At 41.7% G+C, this 18,970-nt stretch overlaps 2 protein-coding genes across 2 annotated transcripts; both read left to right on the top strand.

Moving 5' to 3' along the window:
- The first annotated feature begins 10,111 nt into the window (after positions 1-10,111).
- On the top strand, positions 10,112-10,991 carry LOC110013316 (gamma-crystallin M2-like). Its single transcript, XM_004084547.4, has 3 exons — positions 10,112-10,211; positions 10,294-10,536; positions 10,608-10,991. The coding sequence occupies exons 1-3, from the start codon at positions 10,203-10,205 to the stop codon at positions 10,884-10,886; spliced, it is 531 nt and encodes a 176-aa protein (XP_004084595.1). The 5' UTR covers positions 10,112-10,202; the 3' UTR covers positions 10,887-10,991.
- Positions 10,992-15,701: 4,710 nt separating this feature from the next.
- Positions 15,702-16,557, top strand: LOC101168516 (gamma-crystallin M3-like). The gene is made up of 3 exons (XM_004084548.3): positions 15,702-15,808; positions 15,909-16,151; positions 16,231-16,557. Exons 1-3 carry the CDS (start codon positions 15,704-15,706, stop codon positions 16,504-16,506), a joined length of 624 nt encoding a protein of 207 aa, XP_004084596.2. The 5' UTR covers positions 15,702-15,703; the 3' UTR covers positions 16,507-16,557.
- The last annotated feature ends 2,413 nt before the right edge of the window (positions 16,558-18,970 follow it).

The following is an 18,970-nucleotide window of genomic DNA, read 5'->3' as shown; positions in this document are numbered from 1 at the left end:
AAAAGGCCTTCTGGATGAGAAAATGAGCAGGACTAAACAAAGCTTTGTTTGAATTTTTTTTCACAATATATGCAAAAATATCAGTCCTTCAAGGAAACAGATTACACCCCCCCCCCACCCCCACCTTCCGCCGAAAGGCTGCTGTCATGTTAAATGTAGCTTGCAGCGCCAGAATGCAGAAGGAAGAACGACACAAAACGGCTCGAGCAGGGCATTGTTCATTCACTCACTCGTTCACGCTATATGCAAAAGTCTTTGTCCCTTAAGGCAACAGATTACAGTCCCCCCCTCCCACACCCCCCACAGGCTGCTTTCATATTAACATTAGCTTGGAGCTCCAGAATGGACAAGAAAGAACGACGAGAATGGCTCGAGCAGGGCGTTGCTCACGGGGCGGTCGCTCGTGCCAGGCGGTCGCACGTGCTCGGGCCCGCTAAATGCTACTTGTAGCTTTAATTATTATTATTATTATTATTATTATTATTCTACCGGAAGAGTCGCCTTTTTGAGGCCTTTAACATACCCCAAAACTCACCAAATTTGGCACACACATCAGGAGTCGCGAAAAATTTCGTATTTTATAGGAGATTGGCATGGGCGCACAAAAACGGCTCGATAGCGCCACCTACAGTGACTTTTGTCCCGACGCCCCGCATACGCTTTAACGTACAAGCTTGAATTTTACAGGGCATGTTCTTCAGATGGAGACCTACAAAAAAGTCTGAAAGGACCCACCTGTCACTCGCACAGGAAGTCTGATATATTGAGGTCAATATGTCATTTTTGCTTCATTTTGGACATTTGCAGGCCTCGCTCTAGAACGAACTCCTCCTAGAGATTTTGGAGTAATGACTCCAAACTTTGGTTTTGTAAACTAGACACATGTCCGATGTTAAATTGCGAAGCTTTTAAGTTTTTACGGATGTTTGTGACCGTGGCGGCGCGTCGAAAATGGAGGTCATATTGAAAACACGCCATGAAAAGAAAAATGGCCATTACTCAGCCATGCAAAATCCAATCTGATCCAAAATTGATGTGCATGATTTTAGTCTGACCCTGACCACATCAGAAGTGGAAAAATCCAGAACAGGTGTAGCGCCACCTGCTGGCAAAAGGAAATGACATGTTTTACTTGGAGCATCACTGCTCCGAGTAGGATGAGCCGACACACCTCAAAATGATGTCCACCTGTTGAAAAGCCATTGAAGTTTACTCTGATAAAAAGCCATAACTTTCAATGCGGGGGTGTGGTCGTGACAGAGCGGTGAAGTTGGGCGTCTCGCCATGCACACAAAAGTTGCTCTCACGTGCACATTCCTTGTCCAATCTCACTGAAATTCAATAGAGGTGATGAAGCTTTCATTCTGAACCAATGGATATGACAATCTTGGACGAACTCCATAGCGCCACCTAGATATTGATAAATACATTTTATGTCACATTCTGACCTATCTTTTCTCTTTGCTTTGTCCGACATTCATAAAATTACAACAGGAGATACTCATAAGGGTCTTCTCTCATCGTCTAAAGTTTCATGGGTGTACACCTGACGGTGCCTGCGCAAGCCACCACCAAACAGGAAGTGGTTGATTGCGTTGCAGTCAGATAATTAAAAATTCATAAAAAATCAGCCGTTTGTATCACGAGGCTGAGATTTCAGAATGAGATGCCTCATAAATATCTCTAACTTAGATATACAGCACTTGCATGGGTGAACAAAAACGGCTCAATAGCGCCACCTACCATGTTTGTTTTTGAGAGCCCCGCCATGTTCTTTAACATACAAGCTTGATTTTTACAGGACATGTTCATCAGATGAAAACCTACAAAAAAGTCTCCTGGTACCAAGCTGTCAGTTGCACAGGAAGTCTGCTATATTGGTGTCAATATGTCATTTTTGGTGTATTTTGGTCATTTGCAAGCCTCGTTCTAGAACGAACTCCTCCTAGAGATTTTTGAACAATGACTCCAAACTTTGGTTTTGTAAACTAAACACATGTCCAATATTAAATTGCGAAGCTTTTAAGTTTTTACGGTTGTTTGTGACCGTGGCGGCGCGTCAAAATTTGAGGTCGTTTCGAAATCACGCCATGAAAAGAAAAATGGCCATTACTCAGCCATAAATAATCTAATCTGATCCAAATTTGTTGTGCATGATTTTAGTCTGACTTTGAACACATCTGCAGTCGAAAAATCCGAAACAGGTGTAGCGCCACCTGTTGGCAACAGGAAATGACATGTTTTACTTGGAGCATCACTGCTCCAAGTAGGATGAGCCGACACACCTCAAAATGACGTCCACCTGTTGAAAAACCATTGAAGTTTACTCTGATAAAAAGCCATAACTTTCAATGCGGGGTGTGGTCTTGACAGAGCGGCAAAGTTGGGCGTCTCGCCATGCAGACAAATGTTGCTCTCATGTGCACATTCCTTGTCCAATCTCACTGAATTTCAATGGATATGATGAAGCTTCCATTCTGAACCCATGGATATGACAACTTTGGACGAGCTCTATAGCGCCACCTAGTTATTGCATGGGGCACATTCTGCCCTGTATTTTCTATGTGCTTTTTCCGATGTGCATGAAATTAAAACTGGAGATACTCAGAAGGCTCTTCTCTCATCATCTCAAGTTTCATGGCTGCACATCTGACGGTGCCTGCGTAAGGCACTGCCAAACAGGAAGTGGTCGATTCCGTTGCAGTCATATAATCAAGCTTTATAGGAAATCAGCCGTTTGTCTCAGGAAGCTGAGATTTCAGAATTAGATGCGTCCTACAAAGCTCCACGTTTGAAAAGCAGCACTATACGTAGGAGAAACATTTAACCACCTTAATCACCCTATTGTGCTAAAAGCAAATTTTTGGACATTTTGACTCAAGCAAATATTTTTATCATAACTTCTGTTTAGTTTATCAGCACCAAAATAAAAAATATTTACATTTATAAAATGAACTGGTCAACTCTAGGATTTTATTTATTCAATCTTACATCCTCAAGCTTTTCATCAGTCTCCCCTGCTGCAGGAGTGGAGTTAGCCCCCCCCCCAACCCCCGGCTGTGTGCTCACATGTAAATTAGCCAGGAGTGGCAGACAGAAAGTAGAACAGTTAGAAAGCCTAGTTCAACCCTAAAATACAACATTTTCCTTTGTTTTGTTTGTCTTTTATACATCCTTAGCACTAATCATTGCTTTTTTATTCATCCAAAATACAATTAACTTTATATTTTATCTTTTTTTTTTTTTTTTACAAACAAAATATATGAATGTGCTCCAAAACAAAACCCAGCCTCAGTACACTCCTACAGATGTAACATCAGACAGTAAATGTCTCTTTTATGCTTTTTTTAATCAATGCTGCAACTTCTTTTCATTTCCTTTCAATACATCCAATAAAATTAAACTACAATGACAACAAACACAACATATAGCAAATGTCTCTAAGAAGATTGTGTATATACAATATGTACCACCTTTAAACACCAAATAAATAACAAATCTTTCTAATAAAATCACAAAAAATGGAACACAAAATGTAAAACCCAAATTAGAAATTGCAATTTTAAAAAGATACATTTTTCAGCAGCTTTTCAAAATCAATCACATATTTTACTCTTCTGTGGATGAAACAAAGAAGTCCAGAATAATGTAGCCACTTCTCCAAAGTCTCTGTCACCTTCAGTTTTAAACAAAGTCTGTGAAAATCCATTATACATTGGTCACATGTATTCAGAGACCTGCTAAAAGTGCACAATTGTAAAAGCTCTTTTATATAGACAACTGTTTGTTTGCTTAGAGCTCTAAATATAAAAAAATGCTTTTCTATCACCTAGACACAGGTGGAGAACCACATCAACTGGATTAGTAACAGGGAAACATGTTTAGGTTTAAACTTACATCAATAGACAACATGAAGCTGTTCATCACATTTTTGACCTAAACATGTAAACACATCCTTGGCTCTGCGGTTAGGAAATGGTAATTGGGAATCTCTTCATACCAGGAGCCAGCCTGAACATTGGAACATCACCACAGTGCCCACCCAGACTGGGACAGCAACGGGGTCCACTTCACAGCCGTGAGGCTGCTATGTTTAACTCCAGCTGGCCCAGCAAGGGAGACAACTGCAGCAACATCCACTGACCAAGCTGACAAGCCCTGGCAGAAAAGATCCCCACAAGAAAAACACTGGCTCAGGCAGGCTGGTCAATAAAAAAATATAGTTTTGCCAATGTCTTGCAGCTCGCAGATCAAGTGGTTTAGTTTTCCAGTAATGTCAGTCAAGAATACAAGTTCAGATTCACCATATTCATATTCACCATATTCAGCAGATATCTCCACCATTAGCACCTTAAAAATCCTGTTCTGTTTTGCTTTGCAGCTGAGGTTTTTTTTATGATTTTCACAATAGGAATCATTATATGTCCAGAGCCAATCACTTCTGCACATAAGGCCTACTGGTGAATGACGCAGCAGTAATGCAGACATTTTGGAAAGTCTGCGTCAGCTTTACAGCTTACAGTGAGTGATGAAACCTGTCTGCAGTCACTGCTACTGGCTTTTCTAATGGTACCTTTTTCTGCACAAAAACTCCTTCACCGTGTTATACATTTCAACTCCTCTTGTAGTTGTCTGTTAGGGCAGATGTGTCAGGAGTTCTTCTCTTGTGGAAACCAAAAGCTATGCTGTACTGTTGCCGTCCACAGACTCATCACACTGGACGTTAACCACCTGCACTTTGCAAGATCCCGGTCCAGCTAATTGGCCAAGTTATCAGACATAGCTGACACTCATCTAGACATTGTAGTGGAAATTGAATGAGTTCTATTGTTCTCATTCTTAGGAACAGTGATAGCAATTATCATCATTGCTTGTTTCTTAATCTGATAAAAACCTTCTTCTACTTGATGAGAAATTGAGCAGGTCTAAACGAGGCTTAGATTTAAGAATTTTTTTCATGCTATATGCATAAGTCTTTGTCCTTTAAGGAAACAGATTACAGTCCCCCCCCCCCCCCCCCCCCCAGAGCTGCTGTCATATTAACATTATCTTGGAGCTCCAGAATGGACAAGAAAAAACAACGAGAATGGCTCGAGCAGGGCGTTGCTCACGGGGCGGTCGCTCGTGCCAGGCGGTGGCACGTGCTCGGGCCCGCTAAATGCTACTTGTAGCTTTAATTAGTTTTAGTTTTTATTTAGTTTTGAATTTTTTTTAAAAATTTATTTAGTTTTAATTAGTTTTTAGAGGCTGCTTTACTAGTTTTTATTAGTTTTTATTTTTTGAAATTGCTTCGTTTTAGTTTAGTTTTTATTAGTTTTAGTGTTAGTTTTAGTTTTTTTTTTGTAAATTAGGATATTTGTCAGGTGCATGATTCAAAATCACCAGAATAAGTATTGTATGATAAAAACGCAATCAAAGATACATTTTGAAACACTTATTATTCAGAGGACACAAGGACAACCATCCTTAAATTAAAATACAACAGCCGACAACATCATTACGTTATCTGCTCTGGCTTCTTTTTCGGGGGAGGGCGGGCGACAGGCTAGCTTGTCTAGGTACTGTTGATTTGCGTTGTTGTGTGCGCTTTTTAAATGTACTTTTAGATTCGTAGGGTTTTTCCCTTTGAGGAGCGTTCCACAAATTTTGTCTCCTGCTTCGACTACAAGGCACTTACTTTAGTTTTCGACGCTGTTATATTCAAAAAAGTCCCAGATAGGACTCTCCCGCTTTCTCCCAACTTTTACTGCAGCCATCACGCTCATGTAAATGTCTATGACCACGCTAGCCGGCAGTGTCTGACAGACATCATGTGACGTCACAGACTACGTGATGCCGTAAGGTTCAGATTAAGGCCCTGCGCGGGACTATTTTCTTCATCCCGCGCCCGCTGAATTTCTGACCAATCCCGCCCGCTCCCGCAACGTATGCGTTACACTCCCGCCCACACCCGCAATATGTATGTCCACTCCCGCCCGCACCCGCAAAACTCATAGAATTTAGTCCCGCACAGTAATAGAGATGCATTGATTTTGTATCGTCTCCCGTCCCGCAGGAAAAAAACACGTATTTGTATTGATATTACTAAAGAGATTCATGTCCCTCCTCCAGCCTCATCTTTTCATGCATTCCTCTTTTGTCTAATTTGCAACTTAATTATTAAATATATTTTCACAAATCCCGTTCGGTTAAAAGTGTGCGTGTGTGCGCGCGCAGACAGACGGCCTGAAGCGCGCTCTTAGTAAGAGGCGGGGCGGGGCGCACCCCCAACAACAGGTTAGATGACAGAGGCCATTGGGCGTCTCTACCTGGTGCTTTCACGGAGCTTCAGTACATAAGACTCCAACAGCCGCACAGCCTAACGTAGTCCGCTAATATATATTCATGAGATATTCATGGCAGCACTGATCCCGCGGGTTTTTTCTGCCGCCCGCTCCCGCCCGCAGCACAATTCAAACCGCCCAATCCCGCGAGATTTGGGTTGGGTCCCGCGGGACCCGGCGGGACCCGATCCCAATGCAGCCCTCTAGTTCAGATACACAGTAAAACTAGCAGGGTGAAGTAAATAGACTTTATTTCAACCCAAAAGACTTATGTATTAACAAAGACGAAAACGAAGTATTTTTTGGGGTTAATATTATTTAGTTTCAGTTAGTTTTATACACACGACAAACAGTTTTAGTTAGTTTTCGTTTTTTTAAAAACTCTCGTTTTTATTTTTATTTCAGTTAACGAAAATGTTTTTTCAGTTCTAGTTTTAGTTTTTTCGTTCGTTTTCGTTAACTATAATAACCTTGCGCTGACCATCCAGTACAGGATGGAGAGGATGCTCAGGAAAATCCATGATGGATATGAGCTCATTTAAAGTCCTCCTCTCCATCACAGATTCAAATGTGTCCATTTTACAACCGATTACGGAGCCAGCTCTTCGGATCAGTTTGTTCAGTCTATTACTGTCCCTAGCAGATATGCTGCCCCCCCAGCAGACCACTGAGAAGAACAGAGTGCTGGCCACAACAGACTGGTAAAAGATTTCAAGCATCTTGCTGCACACGTTGAAGGACCTTAGCCTCCTCAGGAAGTGGAGTCTGCTGCTGGCCTTCTTATACACAGCAGTGCTGTTGCTCTTCCAACTCAGTCTGTGGTCGATGGGTACTCCCAAGGTGATTGAGTTCACACCAGTCCACAAAGTCTTGATCACTCTGAGGGCAGACCCCATTGCCCCACAGTTAAGTTAAATTCATTTGTTATATTTCTTTGTTGAATAAACCATTTCATTTTATTTCACACATTACATAGCAAAAGTCGCGTAATGACTGGTGCACAGATGAAGTTAATTTTGTTTTGAGTAATTCTATTCTTTTGAGTTCTGTCTGAGGCCTGATTCTGAGGCAGAGGCAGGAGCTGGAAACTTCCTGATGATGTAGCAGTGGGAGGAGCTGAATAAGTTCCTGATGACGTGGAAAGGGAGGAGCTTGGGTGAACACTTCCATCTGGGGAAGATGGATATGTTGGACTACTGTTTATATTTTTCTGAATATGTAAAACTTGTTTTGAAGTATAAGTTCAGTTTCTTGGTTAAAGCGTTAAATTACTAGTAATTTACTACTTTAGTTAATATTTAGATTTTGAATGTTTTGTGTTTGTGATTCCCTCCCTATTGTGTCATTGGTCTGATCAGGCAGTAGAAAATCTCCCCAATGTTTCCTGTTGGGGGGTCAGTTTGCTTCAGTTGGTTTGAGCATTTGTTATTGATTCTCTCAGTTACATTTTGTTAAGTTGACCCCATTTTAATTTAGGCCCATGTCATTTCTGTGTTGGGTAAAATAAAACCCCTGATTTGAAGATCTTTTTTTGTCCTGTGGCTCAGTCTCTGCCCTGACAATCACCTTCTTATATTCCAGATCATTTCCCTCTGACAGGCGTCCAACGATGGCTGTGTCATGGAGAACTTCTGGATGTGGCAGCTGTTTGAGTCATGGTGGTCATCATGGTGAGGGGGCACATGAACAGACATCGTTCCGGAGCAGAAAAGGCCTCACATTACCATAACCTCAGTGAGAATCATGGGAAAACGTGTCCCAGTAGCCAATTAGCTCAAAGCCCCGCCCCCACGTAAAAAATAGGATCAGCTCTGCAGTGAAAACCTTTAACCTTATCTTTTGGTTTGTGTTCTTTTACTAGGTAAGATTTGGGTTCTTGTTAGGTAGGCCAATTTCTGTTTGTTACTTTGGCCTGGGTCCACTCTGAAGTAAATACTCTAGCTCTCATGGTTCCATCAAAATAAAATCTCTTCACCTGCTTTAAGTGTGCTGGCTTTTGAGACTGGAGGGAGATGGGGCTTCATTTTATGCTGCGTCCTCTTGGGCCACTAGACGGGGGGCGTAACACCAGGGCATCACCTGCCTTCGCCCACAAGTAGCCGGGATAGGCTCCTGCAGCCCCCTGACCCCGAAAGGGAAAAACGGAATAGAAAATATACGAATGAATAGAAAAAAATCCTCACATCCAAATCCAAAATTGAATCCAAATTCCTTTACTGCTTTTCTGAAGTAAAAAAGAAAAACACTCACAAACAAAGATTAATATCCAAACCAACAATACCAACAAAAATATTATGAATTTAGAACAGGCCTTTCTAGGTCAACTAAATCATAATGGGATCCATTATAAAACCAGGAAGTGAAAAGAAAAACTGGTAACAAAGAATGGTAGTGTCACAAGAACAGAAGGCTAGATCTAAACGCAGCAGGTTTATTAGCTAAAAGTCCACAAAGCTAAATCAGGGTCAGGCAGGCAGGGGTGGATAACAGGCGTGAGATCATCAGAGACGGGGTAGTCAGGATCCAGCCGTGTGTCGGGGCAGGTGGCAGAGTATCCTGTCCAGATATAACGCTCAGTAATGAAGGCAGCTTGGCACACTGAATGAGACTCAGTGCAGAGATAAGTAGACTGTGATTGATTGTACATGAGAGTCAGGTGTGTGGCATTCAGGAAGAGCACGCTGGGGATGCTGGGAGTTGTAGTGTGGCTAGTACTCTGGGTACGGCTCCCGCCAGTGACCAGAGGGGGAGACAGAGTTCTGACTTCTGAGAAGTAGGTAATACAAACAAAGGAGGTGTGCTTTTACTGGAATGATGTGGTAAACTTTTAAATGTGTGCGCCCAACTCAACTCAACTCAACTTTATTTATATAGCACTTTCATACAACAGTAGTTGAGACAAAGTGCTGAACACAACAGTAAAAAACATTAAAACATGTTAAGGGGGGGAAAACACAGAGGGAGATAAAACTATAGAAAACAGTAAACAGTTAGAAAAACAGTGGTCTCATATTGGGTTAAAAGCCAGAGCATAAAAATGGGTTTTTAAACGGGTTTTAGGGTTAGGGTTAGGGTTAGGGTTAAAGATCCATTACAATTCCACATGAAAGATTTCAGGAGTTGAACTCTATTACAAGAACTGTATTAACATATGTAATTATGTTCTGTCACAAGACCCCTAAAAGGAGATGCCAAAAGTTGAACAGAAACCTAGTTTGGTGACAGTAAGTCATTAAAGCCAATGATAGGACAATACAGGGGCAAAGACCACAAACACAAACCCCAGCATGGCAATTACTGGTTTTTAGAGCTTTTAGAGATCTGTCTTCTCAAATACTACGCAAGAGGCCTTCAGTTCTTATCTGTTTTATCAGCTGCTAGACTTGACAGAAAACAGATCTGTTTTATCTAAACACAGTAAAGGAATACAATGCACTATTGGTAGAATCATACAGGTCAAAAACTAAAGACATTGTTAATCATCAGAACATCTTATAATTTCCAGATTTTTTATGCTTGATTAGACACATCCAAGATCATATATCGGCAGTTGATGTAGTTTTAAATGCACAGGATCTTTTCTCAATGACAGCTTCTACATGTTTTGCCTGCTGTGCTAAATGCGGTGGAAGAGAGGTTTCCCGTTATTTTCTTTACAACAACAGTGCATGAATGCCAACATACGTTTACACCAGAATAATAACCCCTTAGTGTCTGGACTGCACACTAGGCTTCTATAGCATGTTGCTAGGTCAGGGTTTTAGACAATAGAAGCCCTGCCTTTCTTTCTTTTTGGGTAGGTATAAAAGTACCAGCCTGGCTGCCAGTGAAGCACAGCAGCTGAAGCTCAGTCTTGAGAAACACCTTTGAACTGTCATCATGGGCAAAGTGAGTAAATCATGGAATCATTTCAAAACATTGCCTTGTCCTTGTGCTTTTTTTTAACTAATACATTTATCTTCTTTTGCAGATCATCTTCTACGAGGACAGGAACTTCCAGGGTCGCTCCTATGAGTGCATGAGTGACTGCGCTGACATGTCCTCCTACCTGAGCAGGTGTCACTCCTGCAGGGTGGAGAGCGGTTGCTTCATGGTCTACGACCATCCCAACTACATGGGGAACCAGTACTTCATGAGGAGGGGCGAGTACGCCGACTACATGAGCATGTTCGGATGGAGCGGGGGCATCAGGTCCTGCCGCATGATCCCCATGGTTAGTTTAAAATCTTTTGGGGTTTTTTTCTGCTTTTACTTGAGGGAGATTCTAAAACTTTAACTTTCCAGCACAGGGGATCCTATAGGATGAGGATCTATGAGAGGGAGAACTTCGGAGGTCAGATGTACGAGATGATGGACGACTGCGACTCCATCATGGACCGTTACCGCATGAACAACTGCATGTCCTGCAACGTGATGGACGGCCACTGGCTGATGTACGAGCAGCCCCACTACAGAGGCAGGATGATGTACATGAGGCCCGGGGAGTACCGGAGCTTCAGGGACATGGGCTTCAGCGGCATGAGGTTCATGAGCATGAGGCGCATCATGGACTCCTGGTATTAGTTTCAACTGAACCAGTTGTTTTGATATTGGGGGAAAAGGGCCCACATGAGGCTCTTTACTGTGTATCACAACTTTATCACTGAAAATAAAGTCAATAATTAACACAAATTTTTAAGACTATTCTTTTTTTAAAATACCTCCTAACTGGAATAACATCTTAAATGTGAGTTCCAGAGAAGACAAAGACAACAAACCAGGAAAAAAAACGAAACAAGCAGCATGGACTAAGAACTATAAAGATATACAAAGGATCTCCAGAAGGAATTTTTCAAGGCTTGCCTTTTTTAACTTTTTCAAAGGTGAGAAATTAACATCCTTGCAAATATTATGACTATTAATACTATATTTTGCATAGCGTAAAGTGGCTGGGATGAGGGTCAGCACCGCTAAGTCTGATGCCAAGGTTCATGACCGGACAAAGGTCAAGAATCAGAGAGTTTCTCCTGTCTGTATGGGTGGAGTGTCCTTGCCCCAGGTGGAGGAGTTTAAGTATCTTGGGGTTCTTGTTCACAAGTGTGGGAAGATCAGAGTGTGAGATAGACAGGTGGATTGAAGCGGCGTCCGCCGTTATGCGGTCCCTGTATCGGTCCATTGTGGTGAAGAGATAGCTGAGCCAAAAAGCAAATCTCTCAATTTACCAGTTGATCTTTGTTGCAATACTCACCTATGGTCATGAGCTCTGAGTCATGACCGAAAGGACGAGGTCCTGACTACAAGTGGCTGAAATGAGCTTTCTCCGTAGGGCAGCTGGACACTTCCTTAGAGACAAGAGAAGCTTGGTCACCTGCGGAGAGAGCTCGAAGTATAGCAGCTGCTCCTTCACATCAAGAGGAACCAGTTAAGGTGGCACGGGCAGCTGGTCCAAATGCCTCATAAATGCATTCTTGGGAAAGTCATTCAGGCATGTCTTATTGGGAAAAGACCACCGGCAGACCCAGAACCTGCTGGACTGACTACATCCCTTGACTGGCCCGGGAACACCAGAGGAGCTGGAGGAAGTGGCCCGGGAGAATGAAGTCTGGGAATCTTTAAGATATGAGGTGTGCCTTGGATTTAGGGCAGTGATGGAGAGGAGGTCACTAAACAAGATCCTATCCATTATGGACAACCCAGACCATCCTCTCCACCCTGTTCTGGACAAACAGCAGAGTCCCTTCTCTGGGAGGCTCAGACAGCTCCGCTCCAAAACTGCCAGATACCGGAAATCCTTCATACCCAACACAATACAACTCTACAATGACTCACAATGCAACAGATAACCTGTGCACATCTTTTCTTTATTCTTTCTTTTTTGCACATTTTTTTTCTTACCTGGACTGTCTGTAAACAGCTCTTTAAATTTTACCACATGATTGTTACTTTTTTTTTAGATATTATTCTTATTCTTTTTTCTTCTTATGTTTACAATGCTGTCATTGGCTATGGTAATGAACAAATTTACCACGAGTGGGATCAATAAAGTAATTCTGATTCTGATCTCAGTATTAGTTCTACTAGATCAACAGTAAGTGCTGCTTTTGATCACCTGATCTTTGTAAACGGACTTTTGTTTTTGTTTGTTTGACTTGTCCTGTCCAACAGCTGAGCAAACAGATGAGAGCTAAAGGCCGTGCTTTTCAACATTTACATGCTTCTTCTCTGAAATGTCATCAGAAGCTCATTTCAACATTCCTTATTTTAATGTTTTTTATTTTTTATTGTTGATTGCTTTTGTCAATGTATTATTTTTTTATGAACGTTTTAATGATCATTTTTATTTCCAGTGCTTCCTCAGTTGGCTCCTCCCCCTCTGGGTCAGCTGCTGTTCAGCCACTGCAGCTCTTGGCGGGAACCTGCATCACTACTTCGCTGTGATGAGGCGGGTCCCCGTCTGTGATGCTGCACTTGGCTATGTGGCTGTCCACAGAGGAGGAAAACCAAACTACTAGTGTTTCCAACAGCCAACCTTTCCCATGCTCAGCTGGTTTTCCATGACTGTCCACATCAGTTAAGGGGGTTGGGGGTTTTGTGTGGGTTTATGCGCTTCTGGTTGTGGGGTGGGGTTGAATTTTTATATTATTGTACTTTCTTTTTTACATTTTATTAATTTTTGTGTACTACACCTTGTATTACCAATTGTATGAAAAGTGCTACATAAATAAAATTTGATTTGATTTGATATTTGCTTAGACTGTTGTCCCTGCGACCTGTTCCTAGATCAGCGGGATTAAATGGATGGATGGCATTTAGTGACCCTATTATCTACCAAAACATATGGGATAAAAAGGAGTACACTTTGCTGGAGGGATTTTAAAAATGTGCTATACATTCAAGATAGAAAACTTAATTGGTAAGCTGCTTTATAATGTCTGTTGATCTTTCCCAATGTCAGTCTCCTGAATGTTTTTCTTTCTTTCTTTTCTTATATTATGAGTTCTAATATTCCTCCTTGTACAGAATCTAGCTGCCGTGGCGTTATCTCAGCCGCTTTGTGATGTCTCACACCAGTGTGAAAAGGAGTGACATCATGACGTGCATACAGGGATGGAATGACCAGTTCTCCAGAAGAACATTTGCTTCCAAGTTAGCTTTGGCACTTGATTTGAAATGTTTTTTTCAAGCCATCAAAGCCAGAATAACAATAATAATAACAGTTTCATTAGGGATACTTAAGTGTCAATAAATCAACAACACATGACAACGATGAAGTACTTAATAATTATGTAAAATAGGCATAACTCTATTTTAGAAATCAACATAGCACATACAGATCAGTTATCTAAAATATGTGCAGATTATTTTTCATTAGAACAATCATGACTATGACTAAAAATAACACTACATCAGCAGAAATAGACATAACACTGTTTCCGAAATCATCATAGCATATGCAGATCAATCATCAAAAATATGTGCAGATTACATTTTTATAAGAACAATCATGAATATAATTAGACACAACACTATATCTACGAAATACTCACAGCATATATTGACCAAGAATCAAAAGTAAAAAATATGTGGAATTCATTTTTCATTAGAAAAAATCATGAACCACTTTTTGGGGCAATTGAAGTGATATAATTAAAGATCAATCACTGTAGCCATCTTCAGTTATAAGGTAATGCTGTGAAATTAAAAGGGTCCATATTCTGAGCATTGTCCAAGGTATGGATTCCATCTTCTGCTGATTAACAGCCGTCCTTCTGGTTTTAACAGAGTTTATAAATTCTTTTCGCTGTTATGTCTGCAGACATTAGATGCAGGTCAGAACTCTGCTGAAAATCAGGGTAACTTTAGACTTTTAGAGAGAGCGCAGATCCCAGGCGCCATAGATGTTGAAATGATATTTGGCTCTTTGATTTATTACTGCATGTTGGTTCAGACGTCCGTGATCAAACACTTCTCAAAGTCCTTCATGGTGTTCACAACCAGAACCTTGGACTGGTCTGGTGGACCGAGTGGTGGTCAAATGGTCGTTCAGATAAGCAGCAGATCCCTTCAGGTTCCTCCTTTGATTCATCGGAGCTAGCTTGTGATTTTGATTCACAAACCTGATGAGAATCGCTGGTTTATCCGTCTCCTTCCTCCTGGGGAGTGGGTGGCAGGTCTCTATGGTATTTAGATCCAGGGAAATCCCTTTAGATGTGAGAAATGATTCCACTTGGTGTTCCAGAGTCTCACCCTCGCACCCAGGTTCTGAAGCATTGCACTCCAGCTGCAGTTAGCTTTGCCCGAGGTTTGATCTGTGAGAATTACATTATTCATCCTTGCTTGTTGTTTCACATAGTCCACTTTTTTCTCTAGAATGCTGACCCGGTTTTCTCGTTGCTCGTTTTGAGCTCGGAGTCTTCGGAACTCTTCCAGTAGCTCCATGAAAGGATGCAGCTTAACCTGGATGTCATCAAGGATTTCTTTAATGTTGTCGTTGTCACTTGTTGCTCGGTTTTTCTTGGTCGGCTCTCTTTTATGGAGATAATCAATGGCAAAACGTGTCAGCTCATTAACCCATAACTGGAAGCACTTGGGTCAACGATATTGCCCTGACTATGCAGAAGTTTGTTTCCAACCGGTGCCAGTTTAGGTCCGTTATCAGACTCCCCCTGTGAGACACTAGTTACATTTTAAACAGTGAAAAGTCAACAAGGTGATGGAAAAATATGCCTTATCACCTGCAAATATTAGTGTTGCAAAATACACTTTGCTTAGTCAATAGCAGGAGTTAAAGTGTTGCACAGGGAAATCCAGTGTTGACATTTATCATTATTCACTTGAAAATTAATGTAAATAAACCTGCGGCTTTGAAGTTTGGGTCAGTTTTAAGCGATAATGTTCTCCTACCAATACTGCAACGCAGCAAAATCTGCTGCAAGCCATGAGCCTTTACCTCTACCTAAAAATGGAGGAACATGTGAAATAAACGTACCATGAACAAGTACAAAAACAAAAAAGCACAAAAACAAAGCTTACAAGCAAAATTGGCTATGATATCACCAAAATGTTTTACGAACACCAAAATCTTTCAAGCTTTCAACAGTAACATCTCTAGATCGACATCTTTATCTATGATGGATCTACTGATGTTTCGGGATGTAAGTATTTCCAGCAGATCTTCATAGAACCAGCAGCTACAACGTAAGTCTGCCACCAACAGTCATTTTAAGGTTTTACAGTTCAGTCATTCATAACCAAATAAGCTCTCGAACTTCTCTTTCTCAATAAAAAAAGACATGTTCTGTAAGGAAAATTCTCCCCCGGGGTCATGACCGTTTTACATGAGTGAGTACTCAAAACTCGATAGGCTTCTATAGAAGCATGCTGGGTCAGGACTTTGAACAATGGGGGGGACAAACAGCTTTTGTTTCCTGACAGGTATAAAAGTAAGGTGTTCTGACAGGCAGAGAATCAGTTCAAAAACAGTTCTCCTGGCAAATATGGGCAAGGTGAGAAACGGTCACAATTTAACCCTAACAGTATGGTGCCTTCAAATACAATCGTAATAAATTTGAAGTTCTTACTTCCGCTTAATGTTCTGCATTTCAGATCATCTTCTACGAAGACAGGAACTTCCAGGGTCGCTCCTATGAGTGCATGAGCGACTGCTCCGACATGTCCTCCTACCTGAGCAGGTGTCACTCCTGCAGGGTGGAGAGCGGCTGCTTCATGGTCTACGACCGTCCCAACTACATGGGGAACCAGTACTTCATGAGGAGGGGCGAGTACGCCGACTACATGAGCATGTTCGGATGGAGCGGGGGCATCAGGTCCTGCCGCATGATCCCCATGGTTAGTTTTTGGGAAAATGCACCATCAAGTGGTTCAACATCATCAAAAACATTCAACACTTTTTGTTCTGTCCAAACAGTACCGGGGTCAGTTCAGGATGAGGATCTATGAGAGGGAGAACTTCGAAGGTCAGATGTACGAGATGATGGACGACTGCGACAACATCATGGACCGATACCGCATGAACAACTGCATGTCCTGCAACGTGATGGACGGCCACTGGCTGATGTACGAGCAGCCCCACTACAGAGGCAGGATGATGTACATGAGGCCCGGGGAGTACCGCAGCTTCAGGGACATGGGCTTCAGCGGCATGAGGTTCATGAGCATGAGGCGCATCATGGACATGTGCTAGATCTACATGGAATTGTTTACTTGAAAACAATAAACCACTTAGCTTTTTAAAGTCTGGTGCCTTGCTTGATTTTATCTTTACAGTATTTTTTTAAAGTAGGCTTCTGGAAGTATGCTGCACTGATCGTCTTCTTTAGCCTAATGGTCACTTACTAGACTCAGTTTCTGCACACTTTATCCTCAGTGTTCAACACTGGCTTTAGAAAATGCTGACGCTGCTGGTCTATAAACGTTTTTGCTATTATCAAATCAAAGCTTAACATTTTCCAATAGTTGTCATCTAGCTTTGACAAACTTTACAAAGTTACATAACAGCAAGCCTCCAAACTCGTTCAGAGAAAGAACACAAATGCTGAGAACACGTCACATGCGGCCAACACCAAAGTCCAGTCTTGGACCCACTTAACCCTTGTGCTATCCTAGGCACTTTACCATTGGGAGTTGGGTCATCTAGACCCACTAGACAGTGCTCTGAACCCTTTTTCTTCAATGATTTGTGATCTTCACTGGTGTCCATGGATTACATGAAATCTTTCCACCTTTATCCACCTTTGTCATGGTGGGGAGAACACCTCAATGGAAGGTTGGGATCATAGGATAGCACAAGGGTTAAAATATGTGCAGGGAAGGCAGCAATGTGCATCTTCTCTTCTATTGCACCTGAGCTTGTGCACGGTGGACAGGGCAGATCAGGGAGCATGCGTTACTATACCATGCCATTGTGACATCACAACAGCTCATTAATTCAAACCAAGCATCAAAGACATTCAGTTTTTAAACTTCCAATTTGACGCTTTAGGAATATATAGATAGAACATTGCCCAACATTTCTTTTTTAAATTCAGATCAATCAACTGCTGACATCTTCCACAGCTATTCAGGATATTTTCCAGCCGCTTCTGAGTCAGCTGATGCCATTTCTCCAAACAGGGGCACAAATATCGGTTATGGGGATTCAGGAATAGTGGAACCATCTCTTGGAGGCTGACGGGCCGGTGTGCTCTTCATCTCCGCCCCCCTTCCTTAGAAATGTGTGGAGCACCTACTTCGGATGCAAAAGTCAGAAGGAGTCACATGACTGAAAAAAAATCCATGAATACGTGAAACTGCGAATATCGAAACATGAATACACGGGGGAACATTGTGTGTGTGTGTACGAGCCATTCAAATATGACCAATAGATTTTCCCTTAACTTTTCCTTTCACCGTCAAAGCATCAATAAACAGCTGTACGCCAACTCCAGCCTCATAAAGGTTGGCTTGTGAAACTATTGTCTTACATAAAATGATCCTTTACGCAAAAAAAGTTTTTTTTAGCAGTTGTCTCGCTGATAACAGTCTGTGACACCGTTTGACAGCGCCACTCCTCTCTACACAGAGAAGGATCACCAGTCTGGTTCCTCCAAAACCATCAGGCATTCAAGAGTCCAGCATGGCTGTAATATTTAGCCAGAAACTTCTTCTAACTATCTACCTCGAAACCTACGCAGTGTGAATTGTAAGCAAATATTTTATATTAGTTTATGCAAGTCTGTCTTGTTTTAAAAAAAATGAATTAACCAAATAAAAATATGGTTGATCATATATTTCCTTGTAGTAGTTCCTAGGTTTTTTGGAGAAAAAACCAGTAGCATTCTATCATTTAACTGAGTACCCCACGTGGGTAAAACTGAGACAGTTGCATGGCCAATCCCATGTGACTCCTTTGACCAACTGCAATAGTTTTGAACTGAAGCTCCAAGGCTTTTAGTAGGAGACGCTTGGTGACAGGAGTCAAAATGTGTTGGTGGGGCTGGAAATGACACCTGTTTTACTTATTAAACCTTCACTTGTGGTCTGTGTAAAGATATATTTTTGTGTCACAATTACACAAAGTTTTAAACAAGAAACCGTTTGATCTATTCTATGATTTTTTTTTCATGCTGCTACTGTAGCGCAAAGGTAGAAAACTCAGAGGATCCCAGGTTCGGTTCTGAACAGTAAAGCGTCCTTGAAAAGCACGTTGCTCCTGGTGGTTATATGTTGGCTCCAGTGCTCTGCAGCAGTGTGTGAATGTGTGACTGTAAGCAGTTTGGGCCTTAAAGCAAAGAAAAATACTATACAAGTAGACCGCATTTACCATGAAGCATTTTTAAATAAATACCACCCTTTTTGTACAAGAGATGCATGGTTTCATTTTTGTATTAAGCTTTAAACTGAAGTTTTCTCGTACCCCCATTTATTTGCGTTTCAGTATTCGCAAAAGCTTGACAACTCAAGACGCTTGCATGAGACTTTTGCTGCAGGGGGGGGCAGAGATGAAGATCACACCGGCCTGTAAAGAATATTTCAGAGCTGGTTCCACCGTCCCTGAATCGCTGTAATCGAAGTTTGTGAGCCTGAACGGAGAAATAGCATCAGCTGGCCCGGAAGCGGCTGGAAAATATCCTGAATAGCTGTGGAAGATCTTCTCAGAGAAAAATTAT

The sequence above is a fragment of the Oryzias latipes genome, chromosome 21 (genome assembly GCF_002234675.1).
Source record: "Oryzias latipes chromosome 21, ASM223467v1".
Lineage (NCBI taxonomy): Eukaryota > Metazoa > Chordata > Actinopteri > Beloniformes > Adrianichthyidae > Oryzias > Oryzias latipes.
The sequence above is the reverse complement of the archived record's forward strand: the minus strand, read 5'-3'. Positions and strand labels throughout refer to the sequence as shown.

Bases quoted from the DNA above. Each gene is read 5' to 3' on its own strand.
- LOC101168516 (XM_004084548.3), top strand. From the start codon at position 15,704: ATGGGGGGGACAAACAGCTTTTGTTTCCTGACAGGTATAAAAGTAAGG. The intron at 15,809-15,908 runs GTGAGAAACGGT...TCTGCATTTCAG, and splicing joins TCCTGGCAAATATGGGCAAG to ATCATCTTCTACGAAGACAG. The intron at 16,152-16,230 runs GTTAGTTTTTGG...CTGTCCAAACAG, and splicing joins CCTGCCGCATGATCCCCATG to TACCGGGGTCAGTTCAGGAT.
- LOC110013316 (XM_004084547.4), top strand. The intron at 10,537-10,607 runs GTTAGTTTAAAA...TTAACTTTCCAG, and splicing joins CCTGCCGCATGATCCCCATG to CACAGGGGATCCTATAGGAT.